Raw genomic sequence first — 22,914 nt, forward strand, 5'->3', positions numbered from 1 at the left:
ACGGGAACTGTGTGGAGTCCTGAGGACCGAGTTTTAGAACCCCTGTTTTATATATTAATGAGATCTTTACCGGCACTCAATCCCTTCCAAGGTGAGTAGGTGCCACGTGCCTTCCAATGTACACCTCACCAACCTTGTGTGCACTATGTAGAGGGTCGGAGGTGTCTTGTATATTACATACAGAACATTTTCTAACACACTAGAATTAACTTACATAACAAGCGTCTGATAAAGATGCGGTTGGAGTTGCTGCATACTTGCCTACTTTTGAAAACTAATTTCAGGGAGATTATAGTTGGAAGTAAAATTTTGCACAGCGTCCCATTAAGGGGGCGGGTCATGCTGGGTGACATGAGGGAGATTGCTAGACTAATGACGGAGAGAGGGAGATTTCTGCTATATCAGGGAGTCTCCTGCAGAATGCAGGAGGGGAGGTAACTATGATGTAACAGTGTAATGTGGGCTGGGTGACATGAGGGAGATTGCTAGACTAATGAGGGAGAGAGGGAGATTGCTGCTATGTCAGGGAGTCTCCTGCAGAATGCAGAAGGGGAGGTAACTATGATGTAACAGTGTAATGTGCGCTAGGTGACATGAGGGAGATTGTTAGACTAATGAGGGAGAGAGGGAGATTGCTGCTATGTAAGGGAGTCTCCTGCAGAATGCAGGAGGGGAGGTAACTATGATGTAACAGTGTAATGTGGGCTCGGTGACATGAGGGAGATTGCAAGACTAATGAGGGAGAGATGGAGATTGCTGCTATGTCAGGGAGTCTCCTGCAGAATGCAGGAGGGTAGGTAACTATGATGTAACAGTGTAATGTGGGCTAGGTGACATGAGGGAGATTGCTAGACTAATGAGGGAGAGAGGGAGATTGCTGCTATGTCAGGGAGTCTCCTGCAGAATGCAGGAGGGGAGGTAACTATGATGTAACAGTGTAATGTGGGCTAGGTGACATGAGGGAGATTGCTAGACTAATGAGGGAGAGAGGGAGATTGCTGCTATGTCAGGGAGTCTCCTGCAGAATGCAGTAGGGGAGGTAACTATGATGTAACAGTGTAATGTGGGGTAGGTGACATGAAGGAGATTGCTTGACTAATGAGGGAGAGGGAGATTGCTGCTATGTCAGGGAGTCTCCTGCAGAATGCAAGAGGGGAGATAACTATGATGTAACAGTGTAATGTGGGCTAGGTGACATAGGGAAGATTGCTAGACTAATGAGGAAGATTGCTGCTATGTCAGGGAGTCTCCTGCAGAATGCAGGATGGGAGGTAACTATGATGTAACAGTGTAATGTGGGCTAGTTGACATGAGGGAGATTTCTAGACTAATGAGGGAGAGAGGGAGATTGCTGCTGTGTCAGGGAGTCTCCTGCAGAATGCAGGAGGGGAGGTAACTATGATGTAACAGTGTAATGTGGGCTAGGTGACATGGGGGAGATTGCTAGACTAATGAGGGAGAGAGGAAGATTGCTGCTATTTCAGGGAGTCTCCTGCAGAATGCAGGATGGGAGGTAACTATGATGTAACAGTGTAATGTGGGCTAGGTGACATGAGGGAGATTGCTAGACTAATGAGGGAGAGAGGGAGATTACTGCTATTTCAGGGAGTCTCCTGCAGAATGCAGGAGGGGAGGTAACTATGATGTAACAGTGTAATGTGGGCTAGGTGACATGAGGGAGATTGCTAGACTAATTAGGGAGAGAGGGAGATTGCTGCTATGTCAGGGAGTCTCCTGCAGAATGCAGGAGGGGAGGTAACTATGATGTAACAGTGTAATGTGGGCTAGGTGACAAGGGGGAGATTGCTAGACTAATGAGGGAGAGAGGAAGATTGCTGCTATTTCAGGGAGTCTCCTGCAGAATGCAGGATGGGAGGTAACTATGATGTAACAGTGTAATGTGGGCTAGGTGACATGAGGGAGATTGCTAGACTAATGATGGAGAGAGGGAGATTGCTGCTATTTCAGGGAGTCTCCTGCAGAATGCAGTAGGGGAGGTAACTATGATGTAACAGTGTAATGTGGGCTAGGTAACATGAGGGAGATTTCTAGACTAATGAGGGAGAGAGGGAGATTGCTGCAATGTCAGGGAGTCTCCTGCCGAATGCAGGAGGGGAGGTAACTATGATGTAACAGTGTAATTTGGGCTAGGTGACATGAGGGAGATTGCCAGACTAATGAGGGAAAGAGGGAGATTGCTGCTATGTCAGGGAGTCTCCTGCAGAATGCAGAAGGGGAGGTAACTATGGTGTAACAGTGTAATGTGGGCTAGGTGACATAGGGGAGATTGCTAGACTAATGAGGGAGAGAGGGAGATTGCTGCTATTTCAGGGAGTCTCCTGCAGAATGCATGAGGGGAGGTAACTATGAGTTGCTGTATCTGTTGCTAACATATGTTACTATGTATCAGAGTCTTGTGCCCACAAATCATATCAAGAACATACATTTTACATGTAATCTGAAGACATCTGTGGTATTATTTCTAGGGTGCTAAAGAAAATACCCGCGGTGGTTGGAGGGTGCTGCCGGCACCCATTGACCATATTAATCTTCATGTGCGCGGTGGCTTCATTCTGCCCCAACAGGCTCCAGCCTTCAACACACGTCTTAGGTATGTACTATGATAACGCGTGCATATGTCTAATTGCTTTATAACCCTTAGCTATAACGGCACACGCTGAAATAATTACATGCCAACACAAAAAAAATGTATGACAATGCTTTAATTGTAAGATAGCTTTATTACCCGGGATTTGCAAATGCAGACTAACACAAGAAACATAAAATCGATTGGCTTATACTTCAACAACAATTCTAAATTAAATCAAAATAGAAACCTATCAGTAGTCAGGGATTAAACCTCATTCATAGTTACCTCCAGCCACCATGCTTGCCTGTTCTTCCTCAACTGTCCCCCTCCTCCTTCTCTAGCTCTGATATTTATACCTTACTCACATTAATTAACTTATTAATTAATTAATCAATCATAAGCATTGAGTCTTATTGGCAAGATTTGCTTTCAATCATACTGTCATAATTCACCCATCACCCAACTTCCTTGTTACTAGGTAAAGTAAAAGGGGCCTTGGGGTCTATGCATGTGTGGCCCCGTTATCTGGTAGTTACCATTTTGTTGATAAGAACGTGGAGACATGGGGTGACATTTAATAGGATGAGAGTTTTAGTAACTTTTCAAAATCGCCCATTATCGCACGTTTTAAAATCAAATTTTTTGCTGCAAATTTGCATATTTAATGAGCTGCGTATTCCGGGCAAAAAAGTGCGATTAAGTGCGATTTTTAGTCATGAAAATGTGCGAATTTAAAAAAAAAGCATAGAGGTCCCCCTTATTTCTGAAACCAGCCCCAGACTCTTGGTCCGGTCCTGGTTCCAAAACCACGGGGGACAAAAAATCTGGGGGTCCCCCGTATTTTGAAACCAGCACCGTGATCCGACAGCCTGCAGTGTCATGCCACAGCCGGGGGACTCTTTTTACATAAGGTCCCCTGGCCAAACTATGAGCACTGTGGCTGGTCAGCCTTGGATAGGGTACCTGGAGGAGTGGGGACCCCCCAATAAAGGGGTCCCCCCCATGCTTCACCCATCCAGGGTTGTCACCGGCAGCCCAGGGCTTTGGTCGCCGGCCTGATAAGGTTAAAACAGTCATTCATAACATTGGTCTATACAGGTGAACTACAAGTGCCAGCAGGCCTCCCCCACATTCACCAAGCAGACTGCACCGGCCGGTCGTCAGTGTCATATTTCATTCTTGTGTCATTATATTTTGTTAAAAAACATCTTTAAAACTTTTTTCTAGCCGGTTGAATCCGCTGAAGCTTCTGGTTGCTTTAGATGATAACGAAACTGCCCACGGACATCTCTTCTGGGACGATGGCACAAGCATCGGTGAGTGCCCGCACCTTACACCAATGCCGCTTATTTCCCTATGAGCTCCGGATTAGATCTGCAGAGAGGAGGTTATGGGATGAGAGAAGGGAAAAGTGAAGAAGTCTTATAAGGTGGCCATGTATCAAACCTTGTAGAGAGAGAGATAAAGTACCACAGCTATCTGCAATGTCTGGATGTACAGTATGTGTACTCGGAAGCGGTGTCATCACAACCAAAATCATTGTCATTTATTTCGGAATGACTCAGAACGATCTGACATTTCTCACCGTGGCAGATGGACTAAGCCTTAGAGAGTGATAAAGTAGCAACTAATCAGCTGCTGTCACTACACAGCCTGCAACATGGCAATCAGGAGCTGACCGGCTGGTACATTGGGTTCTATGGGCGTCATGGAGAGAGGTCAAGTGGCAGCCAATCAGCTCCTATCTGCTGTGTTACAGACTTGGGCCCTTATTCTAATCTGTGCGGTACGGCCCGCGTGCGGCCGTACCGCCGATGTTTTCACTCTGCACATGCGCAGAGGTCACTCTGCGCATGTGCAGGCGAAATCGCCGCACACAAAAATTATACGCCGCAAAGGGGGCGTATAGGGGCGTGAGGGGCTTGATAGCCTCATTTACCTATGTATACGCCCAGCGTTTCATGGGCGTTCCCATGCAAACGCGGGGCGTATGCATGGTAATGAGGCTATGACGCCAGTGATGGGGGCGGAAAGCTGACATCGCCGGATGTCAGCTCTCCGCCCCCAAACAAGCTTTCACACGGACAAGTGTCCGTGTGGTCTCAGCTTGCGTGAGCTGGTGGAGCGTGCGGCCCTGCCTTCGATGGTCGCCGACCATCGAATGCAGGGGGCAGCTCCCACCATGGTGGAGGCGTACGCCCCACCATTTTTCATGCGGATCGCCAGCCGTCCGCGTACGGACGGCCGTGGCGATCCGTATTGTAGGCGGGGATTGATTTGTGCGGCCGGAGCAACGTATGCGGCTCCGGCCGCACAGATCTGAATAAGGGCCTTGGTTTGAAAAGTGACAGAAGAGATGATTGGCTGATGCTTTATCTCTCTCCAATTTATCTACATCCACTTTATTACTCTTCATTTTATCTCCAATGCTGTTATTTTTTACAGAGAACAACCTTTTTCTTTATGTATCTGCATTCTACTGTAGTTGTTATGTTCATGCAGATGTAATTATCAATATTTGGACATATTATAGTGAATTTATTGTATAGATCATGTATTTAGGTACAATGCCTCTATAGTGCTCATATATATATAGAACTGTATATATACTGCTGTAGACTATCGCCTGCAGATCATCCCAGCCCAATACTTTGGCAGAGACTATAATAGGGTCAGGAATCGCTGTGTGCAGTGTTTGTGATATTTGTGTAATACGTGATGCTCTTTTGTTTCTTAAGACTCGATAGAACACGGCGTCTACATCTTGTATGAATTCCATGCAAGCAAAGTAAGTCTCTGTAATCTATATTACTGTTCTTGTCATGTACATGTGAGACGATGCTGTATACAGACAACCGGCTATGAGCTAAGACTGGGAATCAAACACTTTATGCTGTACTGTAGAGATCATTAATAATAATAATAATAATGTTGGCCACTCATAAAAATTTATTAAAAACCAATTAACAATTGTCACGGACCCACCGGTCGCCTGTTCAGATACGTCAATCTGAGCAGCTCCGGCCGTGACTGGGGTTCACTTTGGACACTTTGAGGTACGCCGCCACCAGAAGACTTGATTTAGCGCTTTCAAATTTCCGCAAGGTACACCTTGCTCGCACCTGACCACACAATGCAATATAAAAATGGTAACGCGCCGTTGTAGCGTTCTCTTCTTTGGCTTACAGGTCCTAAGAACACAACATCAGAACTGGGAATATGTATTATTTATTCCTAGAAATACTACAGAGTTTTAAGTGATAAAAATGGTTACAAGATATTACAATGATTTTAAAAGTACACACAAGAGAAATGCAATTCAGAAATAAAAGGGAATTAAAAATGACAGAACTATATCTTACACCCAAGTACTCATTCTGCAGTGGGAGGTTCTCCACATGAAATCAAATGGTCGCTTCCAGCCAGCTTGCTGTTCCCCCAAGAAGTACCACTCAAATATTGACAAGAGAAACAGTTATAACAGCAGGCTCCCTCACCCCTCCCACAATTGGGATTTTGACCATTTCCTTGCCGGTCACTAGGGAATGTCTCTGGATGAATGAAGAATTGGTCCACTGCTTTGAAGTGGTTTGGTACACATTCCACAAGTGATAAGAGATCTTAGTTGAGGGGGTGGAGCACCTTTGGCCTGTTGCCTAGGAATTATTGTTTTAACCCCCAATCTGGTTTATGAGGGGTCTCAGACCTTATCTGACATCCTAACTACAGAGAACTATACAGATGGTTACCTGAGGGAATGTCCACCATGCTTACACTTTGCAGGGGGAAATGGCAGGCAAAGCCCCCCCCCCCCCCCCCCTTTAGGTCACATTAAGTTTACACCCATAATACAAGACATGCCCTGATCTCCCACATAATAATAGCAGACATGATTTTACAAACAATACTAGAAATACATTGATCTCACACATAATAATAACAGGAGGCATGCTTTATTCGGCATATCACCTAACCGGATCGCGACAACAATGAAGGAATGTTTCTCCTTTAATATAATTAGTGAATGGTTTTGATCTGTAAAAAACAAATAATATAAAAAAAAGTTCCCACTAATCCTATATAATTAAATACCACGCTGCCCCTCAACTCTATGGGGGGAATTCAAGTGTTTTGCACACCGGTGGGCACTAGATGGTGCTCGACGTAGCAATTCACACAGCACTGACATTACTCTAATGTTGTTCATCATTGGGACGGGCTTATGTGAGGAATATAAGTGTTGTGTGCAGCCACTAGATGGCGCTCAGAAGAGCAATCCAAGGGTTGCACCATGTGGGCATGCACAGCCGCTCATTCAACCTGAGGTTTCTGTACTTTGTAATGTATAAGCATTGATAGGGCTTTAGTGTTCTACTCGGGGGCATATTTATCATGGGTGCACTGTGCACACGGGCCCCTGAGTTCCAGGGGGGCCCACTTCACACCCATTGTTATAATACTCACCCTCTGGATTCCAACAATGGCAGCAGCAGCGCTGGTTAAACCACCAGATAAATGGCCACCGCAGCCCGGCCGGAGGAGGCTGCACACCGGCCTCCTCCTCTCGTAAAACGCCCCTGGTTCTATCCTATGTGGTTCAGTAATAACAATTGTGAATGGTAATTGGATGTGTAGATCAAAGGCCGGAAGCCTGACTAATAGCATCTGTCTTTATTGAAGGATTCCATTGTCTTGGACGTAACACATAATAATTACACGGACCCGAATAATCTGATCTTTGATGAAATTAAACTATTGGGATTGAAAAAAACAATTACCAATCTGATTGTGAGAAAAGATGGCGGAGTCCAACCGTCCTCCCCCCGGCTGTCATATGATGGCGCTAAGCAGGTAAATAGCACATATGTATGTAGATGGTACAGATTTACTAAGCGCCAGGGTGTTATAAATGGCTGCCGCGAGGTAACTTCTTACCTATATTTTATGGTAAGTATTAGAATGAATATATGTTACAGCAGAGAGTGTGACCATCGGCCATAGGGCCTAACTCTTGTTGGCTCGGTAAGCAGCAGAAGTCGTTACGCCCACCCCTCCGCCCCTGCCACCGAATCCCCTCGGTTCCAATGCCATCAAATGATTTGTCCTGCCTTCGGTTGGTGGGTGGCTGATGTCACAGGTGCTGACATCCTGTGATGTCAGCATCCCACTCCCAGCAGGCATCAGCGCACCTCCGTTCCCATGGACCTGGTGGGAACCCTCTATGATACATGAAAAGGACAACAATGAAATGTAAAAGGACAGTTTGGGGTTTTTCACCAGGCAGAACCAGATAACCCATAATGCTAAGCAGGTTATTTTAGGGTTTTTTCTAGATTTATTTGCTTTAATTTAGATCTGCAATAACCATTTTGTTCCCCTCGCCCAGTTTTGCAGCAACTGCATTAAGAATTTGTTGTTCAGACACCCTGGGTAGGATTAGCACGTGCTTTCCCCCTTCTTTTACTGCATTTTCGTATACATTAAAGCCTGCACGCTGGGGTACCACTGCAGGAGGTATCTTCATAAAAAGATGGCGATACCCTATAGAAGTCTATAGACTTCTCTCCACAGAGCTCTCCTTTGCATTAATAATTCCATATGCTAGTGTATATGCGATTATTATGGATGTGGTAGCTGGCAAATGCCAGCCAAATGGGGTCGCAGATGTTAGTGTAAGGAAGCCGGTATGTGCGTGTGGTGGTGGGCAGCTGTGCAGTCCACAGTTGGGACCGCTGTTTAGGACAGTCACGGCGCACCCTACACTGGCTCTGTTGACCTCCTCGGGCAGATGACCGTTTTCTGCGGAAAGTTAGGCTTCTCCTTTAATTGCAATGTTAGAAGGAGCAAGTTAGGCCCACTCCAACCCCAATGCAACCAGGTTTTAAGAGATGACAAAACTACGGGGAGAGGTAGTGCCAAAAGGAGATCTAGCCAACCGGCGCTACCTGGGAGGAACACCCTGCCTGATGGCACCAGGCAAAAGACGGGGAGTGTGACCCAGTCACAGACACCAGAAACAGATGGACCGGGGTGCCACCAACTAAAAACATGCCAAAGTAAATGCTGAGTACACAACAAGAAATGGTACCCCAATACAGGCGTAAACCCACAACCGTCCGCCTCTCTGCACCTGGGATAGAAGTGTCCGGGCAGCCCTGCTCTGATGCCCCGACACTCTGCTGTGGTGGTGCCGCAGCAGCAGCGCTGACAGTTAGAGCTTCCTGCCCTATATCTCTTACATATTTATTGTCTGTTATTTGGCTGTTTGTCCGGTATGAATTCAGACTATTGGACCGATTTGGGTGAAACCAATGTGAGATGGCTTGATTGGGTCCAGATTAGGTTCATGGCCACTAAGACCCCAAATCTTGACCGCAGTGTGGGTCCCGGGGCCAAAAAAGGGGTCTGGTCACTTCACAAATTGGGTCAGGGAAGCAAGATTTGTCCAAGTTGCATAACATAGAGGGGGTAGAGGACATGTGGCTTAGGGAAACAAATGTGGTCCGATCCAGGAACCGACCACAGAGAGGTGTATGCTGGGTACGCCATGGGCGTGGGGAGTATGTTCAGGTCCTTACACTGGATGGAATTGGATGAGAACTTCAGAGAGGGGTGGCAAATGGTCTAGAATGCCATTGGAGTGTCCAGGACCTCTGCCCCATGCCAACTTGGTGTATGCTGGTCAGACCTTTCACCCCCGGGGATTGTGTTTTGGGCTCCCTGGGTGAAAGGTCTGGTCAGATGGATGAAAAAAACTTAAAAAAAAATAAAAATAAACGATTGCTGCCCAGAGAAAGTCTGGGGATTAGGGCTACAGGTGAAACCCCATCAACACAAATGTGACCAGGTGACTAGACATTACCGATACCTGTTACCAGCGCCCCTACCTGGTACTGCCTAATGTGCACATTATACTCTCACCCCTGCAGGTGGCACATATAACTAACCTCCGCCTACTGCTGGGAGAGTCCTACACTCTGGAACTCAGTGATAACTACAGATCTGATCGTCATGCAGCAAAAGATAAGGCAGGGATGTAACGGCACCAAGACAATGGACCTCTATGATCCCTGGTGTATAGATAACAGCGATGGTTGGTGTATGATAATCCGAGGGTGCATCCGGGGTAATGGGAAATGACACGCTACAGTAGAAGAGAAGAAGAGAGAACATTCCGAATCCTCAAACATATTCCTATGGGGGCACCCGAGGTCTCACAACTAATGTTACAGATGTAATAATAAGAAGAAGAGGTACTTGTGTATTTTGGCGGCGCCCATCGCATCGTATACCATAATGCATGCGATGGTATGTGATGCGACGCGATTTCGGTGGTTAGTGTACGATGGCATACAATTTTCAAATTGTATGCCATTGTACATGGCATACAATGCCATACGATGCGATGCGATTAAGCATTGTATAAGCACCCTAATGGGTGCTTATACAATGTTAAGCACCCTAATGGGTGCTTACAATGTTAAATGCACCCCCACGCCACCCCCCCACTATAAACGTGAACCCGAAGCGTGGCGAGCACAGCGAGCCCACGAGGGGCTGTGGTACGCGTCCTACGACCTTATCATACCCCCACTATCCACGTCGGCGTGGAGTTGAGAATAGAATAGTGTGGCAATCGCAGCGAGCCACCGAGCCCGAAGCGTGGCGAGCGGACGCGGATACCTGTGAAGCCCGCGAAGGGGCACGTTTACCTGTGAAGGTATCCGCGTCTCTTCGCGGGGCACGCTGCGCTCGCCACGCTTCGGGCTCGGTGGCTCGCTGGGCTCGCCACACTAATCTATTCTCAACTCCATGCCGACGTGGATAGTGAGGGTATGAAAAGGTCATAGGACGCGTACCGCCGCCTCTCGCGGGCTCGCTGCGCTCGCCACGCTTCGGGTTCACGTTTATAGTGGGGGGGTGGCGTGGGGGTGCATTTAACACTGTAATCACCCATTAGGGTGCTCAAAAGCACCCTTTAGGGTGCTTATACGATTTTTCATCGTATAGGGGGTCAAAATCGCATCGCATCGCATGCCATCGGGGTACATGGCATGCGATGCAATGGGATACGATCATCGTACGATGCACAAATCGGGCGCCGCCAAAATACACAAGTACCGAAGAAGAAACTGAAAATATCTAATTTAAAGTCTTTATTAGGGTTGAGATAAAGTAAAGATCTCTGAATACTGACTATAATGATAATAATTAATTGGCGCTACATATTTACCAAATGACAATAATGTTAAATAAATACTAAAAATACATAAAGGGAAAACTCAGTAGGCAGATATTGGGGGTTATTCTAGTTCACTCGCAAAGGCACAAACACTCTCTAATGGACAAAACCATATGCACTGCAGGTGGGGCTGATGTAACATGTGCAGAGAGAGTTAGATTTGGGTGGGGTTTATACCTCAAACTGATTTCTATATTGCAGTGTAAAAATAAAGCAGCCAGCATTTACCCTGCACAGAAACATTAAAACACCCAAATCTAATTATCTCTGCACATTTAACATCTGCCCCCCTGCAGTGCATATGGTTTTGCCCATTAGAGAGTGTTTGTGCCTTTGCGAGTGAACTAGAATAACCCCCATTATCTGAGCATTAATATATGTAATTCCTGTGAAATAGTTCTTGTGTATAATTCTGTATGTACTAATAAATATGTATGCAGATTATCAGTCTACCCTGTGTGTACTGTGCGAAGTGTGTTGTCTACTAAATGGAAAAAAAAGTTTGAAGGAAAATGATGTTACAATGTATCACCGGGGAAAATTTACTAAGAACACAACTACGACTAAATAGGGCAGATTTACTAAGCTTAATGCCGCCGGATTCGTATTTGTATTTAGTGGCCGTATTCCAGAGTTTCCCTTGCCCAGGCTGAAGCCCGGTGCTGTCCCTGGTGCCCCAGGGCTGTGGGCACCAGGCTGAGGTTTGTGTAAAAGTAAGATAAGTCTATGGGCTTCTATTGCTGCCTCTGGTCTGCCACAGACTCCTACCCTCCCTCCCGCTCCATGCTGCTCCTCCTCCAGCAGTATGTCACAGCCAGGGAAGTCCCTCCAGCTGCTGGGGGGGAGGAAATGCCGGGGACCGCTGCAGAGCCCAGGAGGTGACGGAGACCCCCCCCGCACACCAAATCACAGGTATTGCGGAGGCCTCCGTCACCACACCACGATGCTAGCCGCATATGTTAGTACATATGCGTTAGCATCGTAGCGGGGGCGTGGCGAGGGGCGGCCATGTATGTTAATACATCGCACCCATTACCGGTGCTTTGTACTGATAATAACAGGCAACATTGCTGTCTCTTATACTGAGGAAATTACCGGTGTGGGTACTGCTCTGTACTGGTAATAACAGGTAACGTCGCTGTCTCTTATACTGAGGTAATTACCGGTGCTGGGTACTGCTCTGTACTGGTAATAACAGGTAACATTGCTGTCTCTTATACTGAGGTAATTACGGTGTGGGTACCGCTGTGTACTGGTAATAACAGGTAACATCACTGTCTCTTATACTGAGGTAATTACCGGTGCTGGGTACTGCTGTGTACTGGTAATAACAGGTAACATCACTGTCTCTTATACTGAGGTAATTACCGGTGTGGGTACCGCTGTGTACTGGTAATAACAGGTAACGTCGCTGTCTCTTATACTGAGGTAATTACCGGTGTGGGTACCGCTGTGTACTGGTAATAACAGGTAACGTTGCTTTCTCTTATACTGAGGTAATTACCGGTGTGGGTACTGCTGTGTACTGGTAATAACAGGTAACGTTGCTTTCTCTTATACTGAGGTAAGTACCGGTGCTGGATATTGCTGTGTACTGGTAATAACAGGTAACGTCGCTTTCTCTTATACTGAGGTAATTACCGGTGCTGGGTACTGCTGTGTACTGGTAATAACAGGTAACGTCGCTGTCTCTTATACTGAGGTAATTACCGGTGCTGGGTACTGCTGTGTACTGGTAATAACAGGTAACGTCGCTTTCTCTTATAGGGCGGGATGTTATAACATCCGCGGCCCCCCTTCGCCGGACATCGCATTTTTAATAACGGCATATGCTGTAACATATGCCGTTATTAACACAAGGGACAGCTCTTGCGGTAAGAGCTGTCCCTTGCGATGCGGTGCCGGTGCTGGACTTCCGGGTCTGTGACCCGGGAGACCATCTGCGCATGCGCAGACCCCGGCGCCGGCCGCAGGGCACGCTGGGAGGGATCCGTGACGGATCCCTCAAACAGCGCTGCGGTAAGAAGCCCATAGGCTTCTGCAGGGATTCGCCAGCTTTTGCTGGCGATTCCCTCCGCAGCGCTGACACTGCGGAGGCACAATATAGCATATAGAGATGCGGTAGAAACCCCGAAAACGGGGTTTTTACCGCATCTCTGCTATATAGAATCTCGCCCATACTGAGGTAATTACTGGTGCTGGGCACTGCTGTGTACTGGTAATAACAGGTAACATCACTGTCTCTTATACTGAGGTAATTACCGGTGCTGGGTACTGCTGTGTACTGGTAATAACAGGTAACATCACTGTCTCTTATACTGAGGTAATTACCGGTGCTGGGTACCGCTGTGTACTGGTAATAACAGGTAACGTCGCTTTCTCTTATACTGAGGTAATAACTGGTGCTGGGCACTGCTGTGTACTGGTAATAACAGGTAACATCACTGTCTCTTATACTGAGGTAATTACCGGTGCTGGGTACTGCTGTGTACTGGTAATAACAGGTAACGTTGCTGTCTCTTATACTGAGGTAATTACCAGTGCTGGGTACCGCTGTGCAGGGCCAGATTAACAATGGGCCTGATGGAGCTACAGCTCCAGGCCCACTCTCCAAGTAGGCCCATTTTGTAGCTGAGGGCCAGGGCTTTCCAACAAACCCAGCCCGCATTGCTAGCCCCCCCGGAACCGGAGATACCACCAGGCAAAGCTTGAACGTTTTCCCCATAGGATAACATGGGACCCGCTAATTCCACGGCTGCCAGTTCCCCCTCCGGCATCACAGAAACTCAAGGTTGATCTCAGTCAAACCCAAATCGCTGGGCCTTCAATCTGATACCAGGCTGGTCCATATGGGTTCATTGGTTCTAGAGATATTGCAGATCAACTGATTTTTTCATTTCTAAAATGTAATTTCATGGCTGTTCATGTTGTTTAAGGACAGATTTCTCTGGAACCAGTGGCGTAATGATGGAGGGTGCAGGGCTTGCAATTGCTATGGGGCCCGGCAGCTTGGGGGGCCCCAAGGCAATCCCCTGCACCCTTTTTATTATTTCTCCCCCAACTGCGTATTGAACATGCCTGCAGCGCAGCCCCAGTGAGCAGTGGACAAGACACTGCGCCGAAATCCATGAGAGGGATGGAGCAGGGAGGCCGCGCCGGGGAGTGGAAGACCCGGCGCGGTGATTGACAGCAGGAGACTGCGGCGTGGTGTGGAAGAATGAAACTGTGAGGGAGATGAAGCAGGAAGGCCGCGCAGGGGAGAGGAAGTCCCGGCGCAGTGATTGACAGCAGGAGACTGCGGCGTGGGGAAAAACTGTGAGGAAGATGAAGCAGGAAGGTCGCGCTGGGCAGAGGAAGACCAGGCGCGCCGCGGACAAGTGATACCAGGACTGCTGCGGGAGGGAGAAGCTGCGAGCGGGAAGAACAATAGACACCGCGCCGGGGATAAGAAGGTAACACAGCACTGGGGAGAAGGAGGCGTGGTGAGTGCCTGTGAATGGGAGCCCTGGCCTGCGCTGCCCACTTGAACTGAGGGGTGCACGCAGCTACACAGCCCCCCCTGTACTTGGGAGAGATGGGGTGGATTAGATGGGGACAAAGTGATGGCTGTTGCAACCTTTCAATCCACTCCCCCAACTCTCTTCATCTATCCCCATCATGGCATCCTTTACTCTCTCCCCCTTTAGTCCTCTTTTCCCACCCCCTCACTTCCTCTTCTCCCCCATTTCTCATTTTTTACCCACCCCTCTTCTCCTTCCTCTGCTCCAGTGGTGAAACTATGGAGGGTGCAACTGCTATGGGGCCGGCAGACAGCATGCACTCCCCTGCACCCTCACAAAGGAGCCTCTGTTGCCTGTATGAAGTGGAGAGTAAGGAGCCGGTAGGGTATCGCGCCATTTCGGGTGGGCCCGTAAGTCCGGGAGAGTGACTGCTAGGGAGGGGCTGCCGACTATACTCTCCCCGCCGCCTACACCCACTGCGGTCGCCGCTGCCATCCCACCTACCTAACGCTCCCCCACTAATGACAGGGGGTGGACCCAGATAATGTGTAATGGAATTTGCGGTGTGTCCCATATTGTGTAATGGGCTTTGCGGTGTGTCCCATAATGTGTAATGCGCTTTGCGGTGTGTCACATAATGTGTGAGGGGCTTTGCGTTGTGTCACGTAATGTGTGAGGGGCATTATCGTTTGAAGCGAGGCCACACACCTTTTTTATAAGAATGTGTGCATTCTTTATTTTTTAAATATCTATTGGAGGGGTACATTTTTACTGTTCGCACTAATGGTGGCCACACACGGTGCGATGTGCACTGGTACAGACCCGAGTTAGGGGGGCCCCATTATAAATTTTGCTATGGGGCCCACAAAGTTCTAGTTACGCCTCTGTCTGGAACCAAACGGCCCAGTTTCACAAGACCAAAATCATTCGAAGCCCACATGATAATGGGTCAGTTGGTTCCAAAAATATAGCTGGTTGTTTAAAGGGAAGGGGGGGGGGGGGGGTTCTCTCCTCCGCACACCAGAAATTGCAGGGACTAGGTTGGTATAAAAGGGGCCAGCCCAGGAATGTCCCGGCATGATCCTGGGACCACATATTCCCGGGTAAATCCCTGCATTTTCTGGTGTGAAAGGGGTATTATTTCAAATAGCTGGGACCTGCAGTGCTCTGAATACAGCCGGGCAGCCCCCCGCTCTCTGCTCAGCTGTCAATATCTGTTGTCCCCCCTTGGCAATGAGCATGTAATCCCACATGGTACTGAGCATGGAAACTCTGGCAAAGAGCATGTAGGTAAGCAGCACTTATACCCCCCCATTATCCACGCAACTCCGACTTTTTCATTACCCCACTATCCACGTCGGTGTGGAGTTGATTTTATATAGTGTAACATTGCTGTCTCTTATACTGAGATATACTGAGGTAATCTCTTATGCTGGGTACTGCTGTGTACTGGTAATACACAGCAGTACCCTCCCTCCTGTTCTCAGTGCACTCTTCTTGTATTTCAACTACAGCGCTCTTACTCTTCTACAATCTATACCTGCATCTGTTCTCATTCACTTCCTATATCTCAGCTGTATTGTGTACTAAGACTTGTGCTTTAATTGTGTTATGTCTAGTTCTGTGTACCCTGTACTGTTCTTTTGTGTTCTATATGTACAGTACTAGCTGGTGCAATCACCATGTGGCGCCGCTGATTGGCTGCCTGGGTGCTGCACAGCTCAGTTATTATATGTTCCCCATGTCTGTGTCCCTCATTAGAGTACATCTAGTATATATATCTCAGGGTTGCCGACTTTGAGATTCTCCTCTCCGGGAGAAGCCCGGAGAGGAGAGATTCAGCAGACACTCAGGGGGCGGGGCTTGCGAGTGTCATCACTAAGCCCAGCCCCCATGCTGGTAAAGCAGCTAATTCACGGATCTCCGTGGAGGGGGCGGGGCTAAATGACGTGATTTTGCCGTTTTAGCTCCGCCCCCTCCTCTGAGACCCGAGGATTGCGGCATTTTAATGCCGCGATCCGAGGGTCAGCGGGGGTCCCCCCTGAATCCGGGAGGGTTGCCCACCCTTCCGGGGGGCCGGGAGGGGGACCCGATTTTCGGGAGACTCCCGGAAATTCCGGGAGGGTCGGCAACCCTGATATATCTGTACTGTTACTGGCTAGCTAGCTGGCTGTGCAATCACCATGTGGCATCGCTGAATGGGTGCTGCACAGCTCGGTAATTATGTTCTCCATGTCCGTGTCCCTTATTAGAATGCGTTTTGTGCATATCTGTACATGTGATGTATATCTGTACTGCCATTGTTGCCTGTTCCTTGTACTGATAACCCTTTGTATTGCAGTATGTGCACTGTTATTTTTAATGTCTGTAAAGCGCCTTGAGTCCTGTTGGAGAAAGTGCGCTATATAAATAAAACTTACTTACTTACTTACTAATGTCTCTGTCTCCTGAGGTAATATTACACTTTATTTAATATTTCTATCCTGTAACAAGTATTGAGTGTGTGATGCCTGTTATTGGGTGTGTGATGTTTGTTATTGTGTGGTTACATTACAGCACAAAAGGTATGTCACTCACTAAATAGGTTACTATGGTAACAGGAAATTCCGAGCTAGAAAACTTTTTTCACTTTCGGTTTCCCAGAAATGCAGCGATTGTGCAGAAGCAGCCAGGCGTGTTCTCCTTTAGTCACATACACACTGATAATAGCCGCGTAACTTACCGCTACTCCTTATTTGTATGATAAACACATTAACCCTTAGTCCCCCACTTATCATTTAATATTTAGCTGCAAATATTTGTGTCCCCCGAATGTAATACGCAGGGATTGCATCAGAAATCATCGACTCTGAACTGTCCTTTGTTCCCCACATTAAATCTGTCTCCAAATCATGTTACATGCATCTAAAAAACATATCCAAAATACGACCATATCTCACACAAGACACGACCAAATCTCTTATCCATGCACTCATTATATCCCGCATTGATTATTGCAATGGTCTCCTAACTGGTCTTCCCAAGAACAGACTCTCACCACTGCAATCAATTTTAAATGCTGCTGCTAGGCTGATCTTCCTCATCGTCTGCTGATCCGCTCTGCCAGTCCCTCCATTGGTTGCCTGTATCTTACCGTATTCAATATAAAACACTTCTACTTGCATATAAAGCTATTAACCATACTGCACCAGCATATATCTCTTTACTTATCACAAAATATCTCCCATCTCGGGCACTCCACTCTGCACAAGATCTGCGTCTCTCTTCTGCACGGATCACTAGCTCCCATTCACTATTACAGGACTTTCATCAGGCTGCTCCCACCCTATGGAATGCCCTTCCACGCACAATAAGACTCTCCACTAGCCTCCAAACTTTCAAGCGTTCCCTGAAAACTCACCTCTTCAGACAAGCCTATCATATTTAGTTCTACATGCATAACCCTCCGAGGCACTAATGTATTACATAGCTTCCCTTCTGGACTTGTAACTGCTATGCTATTACTGGTGCCTGTCCTTATGTTTCCCCCCTATATCCCTATAGATTGTAAGCTTGCAGCAGGGCCCTCCTACCTCCAAGTCTGTCTGTTGTTACCCAGTTTGTCTTATCACTGTCTACTATTGTAAAGCGCAACGGAATCTGCTGCGCTATATAAGACACTGTAACGGAATCTGCTGCGCTATATAAGACACTGTAACGGAATCTGCTGCGCTATATAAGACACTGTAACGGAATCTGCTGTGCTATATAAGATACTGTAACGGAATCTGCTGTACTATATAAGACACTGTAACAGAATCTGCTGCGCTATATAAGACACTGTAACGGAATCTGCTGCGCTATATAAGACACTGTAACGGAATCTGCTGCGCTATATAAGACACTGTAACGGAATCTGCTGCGCTATATAAGACACTGTAACGGACTATGCTGCGCTATATAAGACACTGTAACGGAATCTGCTGCGCTATATAAGACGCTGTAACGGAATCTGCTGCGCTATAAAAGACACTAACGGAATCTGCTGCGCTATATAAGACGCTGTAACGGAATCTGCTGCGCTATATAAGACACTGTAACGGAATCTGCTGCGCTATATAAGACACTAACGGAATCTGCTGCGCTATATAAGACACTGTAACGGAATCTGCTGCGCTATATAAGACGCTGTAACGGAATCTGCTGCGCTATATAAGACGCTGTAACGGAATCTGCTGCACTATATAAGATGCTGTAACGGAATCTGCTGCGCTATATAAGACACTGTAACGGAATCTGCTGCGCTATATAAGACACTGTAACAGAATCTGCTGCGCTATATAAGACACTGTAACGGAATCTGCTGCGCTATATAAGACGCTGTAACGGAATCTGCTGCGCTGTATAAGACACTGTAACGGAATCTGCTGCGTTATATAAGACACTGTAACGGAATCTGCTGCGCTGTATAAGACACTGTAACGGAATCTGCTGCGCTATATAAGACACTGTAACGGAATCTGCTGCGCTATATAAGACGCTGTAACGGAATCTATTTCTATTTTTGAATAACCTGAATGTGAAAGCACTGAGAAGCCCACTTACAGCCATTATGTCTCTATTTCCCACGACACCTAATGTGCCCAATACCTTCAGCTTAAGCCAAGACCTGAGTGATCGTCAAACCAATTTAAAAAATGCCTTGAAAATATGATGACAAAAGATCTAACACAGATCGACACTACCCAAGAGGACTGGGTTAATGACATCCATACCCTTAAAAATGTCCTGGCTAAACAAACAAGGACATTTTGGAACAAGGCGACTTTTGAAAACTATCTCAAACAACAGATAACACCAAGAGGTTTAAGACCTAAAGTTTTTCCCTCTTTTGATCTGGCCAACGAATCCCTCAAAAATGAATGGGAACATACCCTCAAAGCCTGTTCATTTGGTCTAATTAATATCCTGATAAAACATGACGAAAAAATACTCAATAAATGTACCCAGGAAATTAACACACTGAGTGATAAACTTAAAAGTTTTGAGAGCCTTGACAAATTCCAGAAAGCCTATCACAAAATTAAGGCGGAACTAGAAAACATTGAAAAAGAGGTTGTGAGTCGCAAAAAGAATAAACTCCAACGAGATCTTAATGATTTTAAAACCAATAAAATCTATAGATGGAACACCTACAACAGGAGAAATGCCACCAGTAACAACACAGGGTATACCACCTCTGACGTTGACTCATCAGACAGTGAACATTCTGAACAACGATCCAGACGCAGTAATTTTTTAGGGGTCAGTCCCAGGGATCTCAGAGAGAACCTGGGACGAGATTTAGGAGGACCCGGAGGGGAAAGAAGGGGCAAAAGAGGACCAAGAAATTGGAGAGAGGACCATCAGGACACCAGGCGATACAAGAGATAAACCCTGGTGATTCCCTCAAAATTATAAATCTGACCAACCACACATTAAGCGAAGCCCAAACCTCAGTCCTGAATAAAGGTCTGAGTTTTTCCCCTACCAGATCACTGGATCGTTTCGAATATCAAAAAGATCTGAATCTCTATGTGAGAAAGATATTATTAAAAAAGTTCTTTGCCAAACGTACTGACATTGTCTCCAACTCAGAACCCCCCCGGTTGAATGATAATGACCCTCTGCAGCCACAGATTGATCAAATTTTTGATCAATGTGACATGGGCATTTTGGAGATTCTAGAAAACCTGGCTGATGAGGACCAAACAGAACCCTATGACACCAATCCATCGACCTGTGCCGACACAAATGTGTCAACACTCAAAAAGAAATCTGTATTTCTGCCAGATTTTTCTATTTGCCCACAGGCCAAGGTGTATCTTGAAATGGTGAGCAGAGACCTGGATCAGATCGAATATAATAAAAAATCTTTTCGATTTGAAGATAATCTGAGTACCTCAGAACGCCAGGCTCTCAAAGAGATCAAAGAGTGGGATGACACCATAGTTAAGCCCTCTGACAAAGGGGGGAACGTGGTACTATGGCCCAGACATCAGTACAAAAAAGAAATTGACCGGCAACTAGGGGACAGAACTTGTTACCAAAAACTCACGTTTAATCCAACTGAGAATTATTTGGAATACTATCAAAAAATACTGGAACGAGCAAAGAATGATGGCACCATCACTAAAAAACAGTATGATTTCCTTGAGGTCAAACATGTAAAAATACCTACCTTGTATCTGCTCCCCAAGGTACACAAAAACGAGACCAACCCACCAGGGAGACCCATAGTGTCCGGCATGGGAGGATTAACAGAAAAAGCAAGTCAATTTGTGGACTGTCATCTGAGGAGATTTGTAACATCACTGCCCTCCTATGTTCGGGACACTATGGACGTCCTCAATAAAATACAAAACATTACTCTAGACCAACACACCTGGCTTATTACCTGCGATGTGGAGAGCCTGTATACCAGCATCATCCACAGATATGGTATACAGGCAGCAGAGTATTTTTTGAGCATGGATAAAAATGTACCCCTGAACAACTTTGTCATCAAGTTACTACAATTTGTATTAACCAAAAATTACTTTGTATGCGAGGACCAGTTCTACCTCCAGGTACAGGGGACTGCGATGGGGAGCACTTGTGCCCCCACGTATGCCAACCTGTACCTGGGGTGGTGGGAACGTGAGAAGGTATTTACAGAAGAGCATGAGACATACACTAAGCACATACCAGTGTGGCTTAGATATATAGATGACCTCCTTATCATATGGGAGGGTGACATCGGTCTCTTCTGGGAATTCCTTGGGATACTCAACCACAATGACCTCAATCTTAAACTTACCTGCAATGTCAGTCAGGAGAGGGTAGAGTACCTGGATTTGAGCATAAGTATTGAACCGGATGGGTCAATCACTACGGATATGTTTCGTAAAAAGACCGCGACGAATACACTACTGCATCATCAAAGTGCACATTTTCCCCCGGTCATAAAAGGTCTCCCCAAAGGGGAATACCTACGAACAAAAAGAAACTGCTACAACAAAAGAGCTAATGAACTGGATTTGCGGCTTAAAAACAGAGGCTACAGCAATAGGTCTATTCATAAGGCCAGAAAAGAGGTTGGCAAATATAAAAGAGAACAGCTCCTCATTCCTAAGGAAAAACCTGCACATGTAGCTGAAGAAAAAATACGCTTTGTGGGCACCTTCTGCAAAGAATGGAAGGAAGTTCAAAAAACATTGAATAAACATTTAGATGTCCTGAAAACAGATACTGATCTGAAAGACATCCTAGGTGAAAAAGTTGACATAAGCTGGCGTAGGAGTAACAATCTGAGAGATACTCTTGTCCACAGCCATTTTGAAAAAATTACCACCAACAAAATCACAAAGAAAGGGTCCTTCAAATGTGGCACATGTAGAGTATGCGCTTACATGGTGCCACGAGACACCTATACTGACAAATTCGGTAAATTGTGGAGAATACGAGAGTATATTACATGCAATACCGCAGGGGTAATTTACAATCTTGAATGCCCCTGTGGTAAACAGTATGTTGGTAAGACCCGTAGGCCATTAAAGAAGAGAATCTTGGAACATCTACTTAGTATTAAAAACGCATCCAAAGACAAACAAAAATTTAAAACTTTAACACCAGTGGCCAAACACTTTCTCAAATTTCACCATGGCAGTCCAAATGGCTTAAAAGTCTACGGTATGACTAATATCGTTATGAACATCCGTAGAGGGGATTGGGATAGGGAACTTCTAAAACATGAAACCAGACTGATATTCCTGATGGGATCCATGACTCCCATCGGTCTAAATGAGGAGAATAACTACACAGTCTTTTTATGAGCTTAATATTATTCAGACAGAATTTTTCCCTCCTCATCCTATTCTTCTGATGTTTTTCTTCCCTCCCTTTTTCCAGCATATTCATATTATAATATAGACATTTTCCTGCAATCCAATGTCTATTATTTTTCAATTTATTCAAATTAAAGATCTTTTTATTAACGGAGCTCAACATGTGACCACGAATCATAAAGATTGAATACACATCCCGCTCCTTCTCTCTATCACTCTCTATCCCTGCTGTAACGGAATCTGCTGCGCTATATAAGACACTATAACGGAATCTGCTGCGCTATATAAGACACTGTAACGGAATCTGCTGCGCTATATAAGACACTGTAACGGAATCTGCTGCACTATATAAGACGCTGTAACGGATTCTGCTGCGCTATATAAGACACTGTAACGGAATCTGCTGCGCTATATAAGACGCTGTAATGGAATCTGCTGCGCTATATAAGACGCTGTAACGGAATCTGCTGCGCTATATAAGACGCTGTAACGGAATCTGCTGCGCTATATAAGACACTAACGGAATCTGCTGCGCTATATAAGAAACTGTAAATAAATAAATAATAAATAATAATAGAAATCTCTGATCCCTCCAGCACCGCCGCCGGCCCCTTCCCCAATTGTTTCCTAAGGGTTATGTGATGCTGCCCAATGTATCAACATTGGGCCCCATCGCATCGGGTCCCTGGGCTACCGCCATTCTTGCCTATGGGCTACAGACTGCCCTGTCTGCGGTGC

General features: G+C 46.2%; 1 protein-coding gene across 1 annotated transcript in view; it reads left to right on the forward strand.

The window, feature by feature from the left end:
• Window positions 1-10,039, forward strand: part of LOC146019754 (maltase-glucoamylase-like) — a 146,258-nt gene extending 136,219 nt beyond the window's left edge. The window contains exons 44-48 of the mRNA XM_083152286.1: window positions 2,487-2,611; window positions 3,818-3,906; window positions 5,329-5,378; window positions 7,271-7,441; window positions 9,520-10,039. Of these exons, the coding sequence (XP_083008412.1) occupies window positions 2,487-2,611; window positions 3,818-3,906; window positions 5,329-5,378; window positions 7,271-7,441; window positions 9,520-9,630 (546 nt within the window). The 3' untranslated portion in view covers window positions 9,631-10,039. The remainder of the gene's footprint in view (window positions 1-2,486; window positions 2,612-3,817; window positions 3,907-5,328; window positions 5,379-7,270; window positions 7,442-9,519) is intronic.
• The last annotated feature ends 12,875 nt before the right edge of the window (window positions 10,040-22,914 follow it).

Source organism: Crinia signifera, chromosome 7 (genome assembly GCF_055691185.1).
Source record: "Crinia signifera chromosome 7, ASM5569118v1, whole genome shotgun sequence".
NCBI classification, from domain to species: domain Eukaryota; kingdom Metazoa; phylum Chordata; class Amphibia; order Anura; family Myobatrachidae; genus Crinia; species Crinia signifera.